Raw genomic sequence first — 7758 nt, 5'->3', positions numbered from 1 at the left:
TTGCATCGATAAAATTATCTTGCAATTTGTAGTATTTCTTTTGTACAACCGTCCGAAAATACACGTACCCGTATTACTAGTTGGTGTTGCTCTTCACGTGTTGGTGAAGGGAGGGGGGGCGGGGGGGGGGGCATCATAACCTACGAAGGTCAGAATGGTAGAAAAAGAGACAGTGTGAAATTGCTTAGTGTGGTTATGCTTACCACAAAATACGACTGTGCCTCAGAGACGGGATAGACAGATGGCATTTTCACTTCCTGCACTCTGTAGTTGTAGATACCAGCACTAGAAAATGCGCGAGTCACGTCACAGGACAACACAGCAGACCAGTTGAAGTGGATTGTATCAATTCTGCAGTTTGACACTGTTGGTGCACCTGCAAAATATCACGCACACGCACACGCACACACACGCACGCGCGCGCGCGCACGGTAGAAAAAAAAAACAACGAATTTTGCCCACTTACAGATTAAAAAAGAAGGGGAAAAAAAAGCAGCAGCAACCACCACCGGCAAGCAGAACAAAAAGGCAAGGGGAGGGTGGTCAACCTCAGCTGGCTCTAGTGTCTCAATGACATGGTCAGTGTCACTGGGGTTCCAGCGCAATTATATTTGACAAAGAACTGATACTAGTCACACATTTGGATGAGCCAAACAGATGTCATCCTCCACTGTGGACCAGGTCAGAACAAGAAGACAGGAGCAGGACACCAGTTTTTGTGCCCATGAAGACTTGACTGGGTTAACACAGAGGGTTTAAGATCCCCAGAATATACAATATATTATAGGCTAACACAGACAGGAATGCAGGGAGGGTACAGATTATGAGTTATACCCCGTCGCCTTATGTGCTTGAGGCCATAGCTCTGGTGTTGAATGTATGTCTGCGTGTGAGATACAGTGGTTTCGTGATTGTGAGTGACAGTCTTTTTTTCTGATGGAACGCTGGTCATCTTGGTGTATTTTCTGTCGCTTTTCGACTACGGACAAGGGACTATGGTTCGATTTGTCAACCTCACTTTCTTCTTCATCATCCATTACGCCGAGCTGCTCGGCTGTCTGTCATTGAACAAGCAACCTGAACGTACGGAAGAAACTGCAGAGCAGAGTTGTCCAGTGCCGTTGCCGACCACTCGAGTCTTTACAGTAGAACTGAATTACTATCGCTTCAGTGTACGCAGTCTAACCTTACCCTGTCCGCGTGTGACAAACTTTGTCATCTTGGTATTCACAGTCCGGTTCCGTGCTCAGATCTGCAGTCAGATCAGTGGGCTTAATGATCATCAAAGAAGAGAAAGCGACGGCCGTTTCGAGGTGGGCGTCGGAGATTTCTTCACAGTAGTCCCATCCCAGTGCTTGTGCCTACAACACATCGAGTCCTCCACTCCCCCTGTCCAGTCGATGACCGATCGCCGATCAAACTTCTTCCCTCTGTAAGCTTCAACAGCCTGATCTCCATTCCCCTCCACCCCCACTCGTCCAACAATTGTAAGCTCTCTGGTCTTAAAATTGCGTCTTCCAACGCAGTCTGCTGGTCCCAACTGACGAGAGAAAAAAACTTCTTTTATTGTTGACAACAACATTGATCTACTGTTTATTGTGGAGACGTGGCTCAAGCCCCGTGGAGACGAAGCAGTGTGCGTTGATCTTGCCCCCAGTGGTTATGCCATCAAGTCACTCCCTCGTGCCTCTGGTCGTGGCGGTGGTATTGCAGTCATTTACAGAGACGCTCTCACTCCCCACCTTACCTTCACCCACTCATCCTTTGAATTGCTTCAAGTGTCCCTCACTTCCCAGCATTGCGTGCTGCACTTCATGTGTGTGTATCGCCACTGGCCCACCTCTGTTAAGTTAACGGAAACCATGTTCTCTGAACAGTTTCCTAATCTTTTGGACTACTGTAACTGTCTTCACGGAAATGTGTCTTTGGGGGAATTTTAATTTTCATGATGACAGTTCCACTGATCGTAGTGCTGTAAAAGTTTTGGAACTTCTAAATATGTACAACGTTTCTCAGACTGTGCGCGGACCTACCCACAAGCATGGTCATACTCTTGATTTGGTGATTGAGAGGCCAAGTGATGGAGTTCATCCATCGTCTGATGTGAATCATGACTTAGAGTCTGACCATTTGTGTGTGGTTGGTGTCCCCTCCTCTGTGACAGTATATCGCAGTGTGCGCAACATTCATGCTATAGACAGAGCAGCTTTTTCGCGACGACCTGAAATCAGGACTTGAGTGCTTTTTGGACTGTTCAGCTGACCAGTACAACACTGCCCTTCAGGCAGCACTGTACAAGCACACCCCTGCATCTCGTTGCAGGGTATCGTCCAGAAAGGTGTCATGTCCATGGTTTGGGCTTCTTGGTGAGGAACTGCTAGCAGTGGAGAGAGGCGACACGCGGAAGCACAGTGGAAGGTATCTGGTTTAACTGTCTACAAACAAATCTACCAGCAGAAAGCCAAGAACTTTGTTACCTTTCTTGTGCACAAAGCGAAGACTTTTTCAACACCAAGATCTCCGAAGCTAAATCAAGCAAAGAACTGTATTGCATTACAAATAAGCTTTGTGGCAGAACACATCTTCTTTGCTTCCTTCTATCTATCCATTTTCGGTACTGCCCAGTGTCTTCAAAGATTTTTTTCTGCTAAAAAAATAACCTAAGAAAAGAACTGGATTCACATTCAGTTGTGTCACATCCCTTGGGAAAAAACTTTCAAGGTGTTCCTTTTGTTGCAATCACACCTGTTTCAGAGACAGATGTACTTAGGGTGTTGAAAAAGTCTGCTCCAAAAAATGTGACCTGGACCCCCTTCCCACACCACTACTGTATGAGTGTTTGGATGTTTTGCCTGCACTTTCAAACATTATAAATGATTCTTTAATTTCTGGTGTCTTCCCTGATGTGTACAAAGCTGCACTTGTTAAACCCCTGCTAAAGAAAGCCACTCTGGATCACAGTGACCTAAACAGTTTTGTTTCCAACCTTGCTTTTGTGTCGAAAATTATTGAAAAACTTGTTCTCTCCCAACTTTCAGACCATTTAGCATTAAACAACCTGTTCTCCTTTTTGCAGTCAGCATATACACACAGACAAGGGACAAGAAGAGGCAGACAGTCACACACACACACACACACACACACACACACACACACACACACACACACAGAGAGAGAGAGAGAGAGAGAGAGAGAGAGGTGGCATACAGACTAACCGACAGACAGACAGACAGAAAGCGATGGTGGTTAGCATGAACAAGTGTTTATTCACTCACTGTATATGTTCAGGATCATGTCGGCTGTTTCAGTTTGGTTTGTGTCCGTAAAAGAACATGTGAAACGGCCGGCAAGATCTCTCGTTCCATTCCTCACTGAGATGTCGCTGTAGCTGTAGTATCTACTTAAAGTAAATGGTTTTTCCAGAGATGTGCACGTGTCGTGATCATCACAAGTGCCCAGAGGTACTGTGACTCCGGTGTCCAGAGTCCGTGTCCATGACACAGTGCTGGGTCGGGCAGAAGTAGTGAGGCATCTCAAAATTTTGGAACCATGGAATCCATCCCTCATATTGTAGACTTCGGCTCCTGCCATTACCTCTGAAACATAGTGAGAAACTCATGGTCGATTCGAATGAAGCAGTTTTTGATGAAATGGATGCGGTCTCACACACACACACACACACACACACACACACACACACACACACACACACACACACACACACACACACACACACACACACACACACACAAGTTTCAAGTTTTAATTATCCTTTCACTCCTATTGGAGTATGGAGGATTACTGCAAAATACTCTTTTCGTGCCCATAACAAACATTTCCAAATACACAACAATGTCACATAAAGGTTGAGAAAACACAAATGTCTTTTAACTCCAAACGTATAACTAGGCAACATTTGCAAATCTAATCATCTTACTTACAGCTAAAATGACTTTTTTGCCTCCTTTGAGCATATTACAAAAATTAAAAACCGATTTTGGAGACAAATATTTTTTAGGAACATATCCATTTCGTAACTGATCATAATTGGGACATTCCATTATAAAATGAAACTCATCACCAATCACAGACATGGTACAAACCTTACAAAACCGTAACTCTCGTGGTATGCCTTTGTGTCTCCCTGTATCTATTTCCAGCTTATGATTACTACTTCGAAATCTGAAGAAGCTGATAACATAATTATCAGGCATTTGACGTATATATACACACACACACATGCTAGCGTATATCTGTTATTCTACTGTTTCAATTATGAATGGTATTATATGAATTTCTTATTTTTCTTTACTGATTTTCTTCAGTTTACTCTTTCATTTTTTTCAGATGATTTGATGTAAAACAAAACAAAATGAAAACACACAAAAAAGCAGTTGCTGCTTATTCAATGTACCATCTTAAAAAAAGAAAAGAGAAAAAAAAAAAAAAAAAAAACTTGACACAATGGAGGAGGAGGTGCAGAAAGTGGAGGGATGGACAGGATGAGGAGTTTGAAGAAATATATATTTGTTTTATTAAGAAACTGACATGTGCTTAATGGTATTCTAAATGTCCAGAGATGACGAATTACACAGTGGCGGTCTGTTATTTCGCGACAGTGGTGAATATCATAATAATGAATATGTTCCGAATAATTTATACGATCCAAGCTTGACTATGTACATGCATTTATTAATCAGTTATGTTGTTCACTTTAATGGCCTGGAGAAGAAAAGAAACTTCTGTGCTGGTGTGAAAAAAAAGGCTTTTTAAAAGTGGCTGTTCAGGTTCGGATATTACCAATGGGAATTATGTTCATCAGGACATCGGGTGTGACATTTCCTGGAGGTGTAAGATGTTCGACCTCTGACTACTGATAGGTCGGCAAATAAAGGCCATTCCCATCAGTAGTCTCCTGATGATGAAACGAATCAAATCTAATTCCCGCCGAAAACGGAGTATGGCTGCCTACATGGCTGGGTAAAAACGGTCATGCACGTAAAAGCCCATTCGTATACATATGAGTGAACGTGGGAGTTGCAGCCTACTAACGCAGAAGAAGAAGAAGAGGAAGAAATCTACTTCCAGGTTGGCGTGGACTAATTTTCTATTTATTTCTTATTTACTCACCGGTCACTGTTGTCACTGGAGGTGTCAGTGTCGAGAATTACTCTTGCTTGTCAATTACACGTGATGATGATAGTAGCAACGATAGTAATGATGATGATGATGATAATAATAATAATAATAATAATAATAATAATAATAATAGTAATAATAATAATAATAATAATAATAATAATAATAATAATAATAATAATAATAATAATAATTAGCCCTATTCTACTACTACTACTACTACTACTACTACTACTACTACTACTACTACTACAACTACTTCTAATGGTAATAATAATAATAATGATAATGATAATGAATAAATATAAGACTCTTTCCAGAAAACTCCTCCTCCATAACCAACACATAATGTACAATAAAACACATTACATCTTGCTTTTTTTTTTGTTATGCAGTGCCTGACAGTAAAGTATCTGAACAAATTCTAATTCAAAGGAAAAGAGTTATGACAGTTCGCTTCACAGGTATGAAGCAAGAACATTTTTGTAGTAATTGAAAAACATGGAAACCAGTTAAAATTTACCTCCGTCAATTCCATTAATGTTGTACTAACGCTGCGACATATTCTATTGTACAATAAATACTTACGAACGAAGTTCAGTCCACAACTCTGTCTGTCCACTGCTGAATTCGTGATTACGGTACAGGTCACGGTTCCGGAATAGTCTTTGGAGACTCCATAGAGATATAGACCACTGCCACAGGGGTTTTGCCAGTCGATACCTATTTCACTTCTGAACGACTTGCAGTTCTGTGTGTAGCAAGTGGCCAATGGTACTGTTCCGTTATCACTTTCCAGACTCCAGTGAAATGAGCTCTCGCAATGATCCATATTGTAACAATACAGATACTGAAAAACGTAGACTGTTGACGTGATATTGCCACCGTCACAACCAGTCAGCACGACAGTGCCTGAAATAAAAATAGTGAACATGTCGTGGTCATTGAGATAACGATTGTCGTCGTCAATGTCAGTGAACATCATCATCCTCATGTCATGATAAATATTGTCGTCGTTGAAGTTAGTGGTCATCATGATGTCATGACAATGATTGCTGCTTCTACGTCAGTAATCATCATCATCATCATCATCATCATGCCGCTCTCAGACCAATCTTTGTGTGATACATAGATAAGTATTATTTAAAAACAGTGAATTCCGTATCAGGAGCTGTTCAGATTTTTGTGAGTGCATTATCTTTGTATCTATATCGATAGAATCATTGTTAGTTGAATGTGAAAAATATACACTATCATACTACATATATAATAACCGTAAATTCAGAATCTCTCTCTCTCTTCTTCTTCTTCTTTATGTTAGTGAGTGAGAGATAGAGTGAAAGAAAGAACAGATACATAGATAGAGATAGAGAGATAGAGAGAGAGAGAGAGAGAGAGAGAGAGAGAGAGAGAGAGAAAGAGAGAGAGAGAGAGAGTAATATAACAACAGTAAAATAACAGTTTAATGTTTGATAAGCAAGGTGTGTTTTCTTGTTGTTTTGTTTTTTTTGTTTGTTTGTTGTTGTTGTTTTTTTCGCATTCAGTCCTCGCTCTAAAGAAAGACTCAGGTACATACAAACTATATATTAAAACAACACCACAAAACAACGATACACATGTATCACTGCAACCACCCTCCCTACTTCCCGGTCACCCCCTTTCCCGTTCCTTCCTCCACAGCCATTCCGTGCAGAACAGAGAGAAAAAGAACATTACGAACGAATGAAGAGAAAGCATTACTATTTGAATACTGTCTTCTTGTCGTATGAGAACCATAACCATAATACACACAGGGACATAGACCTTGAAAAAGGGAGAAAAACAGATCCGTAGAGAAAATGAAGAAAAACAATTTTTTCAGCATCTTTTTTCTGCATTTTATGTCTTCTGTGCGTTTACATTGAGTGACTGTGATTTCCGTGTATTGTTTACGTAAAATAAACCACACACGAATTTCTCTTATTGAGATAATAAAGTATTCTGTATTTTGTATTCTGTGTAATAGCATTAAACAGACCACCCACGACAACGATAGTTTACAATTATGATGTGTGCCTGCGAGCGTGCGTGAGTGCGCGCGCGCGCGCGCGCGCGCGCGCGTGTGTGTCTATTGTTTCTCTCAGTATGTAAGTATGGGGTAGTTCCCCAGCCCATGGCGGTGCCTACCTTCCACAGACAGCAGAGTGACAGAGGCTGCAGTCATCCAGCACAGCACGGACATCAGACGTGTGAAGGCCATGCTGCCTGTCCTGCACACTGCAGCTGTGAGCGTTGAGCAACTCCCACCACAAGGCGGACCCCTTCCCCGTACACCCATACCCCCGTCACCCCTTCCGCCTACACCCATACCCCGTCACCCCTTTCCCCTACACCCATACCCCCGTCACCCCTTTCCCCTACACCCATACCCCCGTCACCCCTTTCCCCTTCACCCATACCCCTAAACCCTTTCTCTACTACCTCTTCCACCTACACCCATACCCCCGTCACCCCTTTCCCCTACACCCATTCCCCCTTCACCCCTTCCCCCTACACCCATACCCCCGTCACCCCTTTCCCCTTCACCCATACCCCTAAACCCTTTCTCTACTACCTCTTCCACCTACACCCATTCCCCCT

General features: G+C 42.2%; 1 protein-coding gene across 1 annotated transcript in view; it reads right to left on the bottom strand.

Annotated features, from left to right (window-relative positions):
* LOC143283003 (uncharacterized) overlaps positions 1-7400 on the bottom strand; it is a 30379-nt gene extending 22979 nt beyond the window's left edge. Inside the window, exons 1-4 of the mRNA XM_076588979.1 lie at positions 7306-7400; positions 5728-6051; positions 3276-3596; positions 204-376 (exon numbers count right to left, since the gene is read on the bottom strand). Of these exons, the coding sequence (XP_076445094.1) occupies positions 204-376; positions 3276-3596; positions 5728-6051; positions 7306-7378 (891 nt within the window). The 5' untranslated portion in view covers positions 7379-7400. The remainder of the gene's footprint in view (positions 1-203; positions 377-3275; positions 3597-5727; positions 6052-7305) is intronic.
* Positions 7401-7758: the final 358 nt, after the last annotated feature.

The sequence above is a fragment of the Babylonia areolata genome, chromosome 6 (genome assembly GCF_041734735.1).
Source record: "Babylonia areolata isolate BAREFJ2019XMU chromosome 6, ASM4173473v1, whole genome shotgun sequence".
Classification (NCBI taxonomy): Eukaryota; Metazoa; Mollusca; class Gastropoda; order Neogastropoda; family Buccinidae; genus Babylonia; species Babylonia areolata.
The sequence above is the reverse complement of the archived record's forward strand: the minus strand, read 5'-3'. Positions and strand labels throughout refer to the sequence as shown.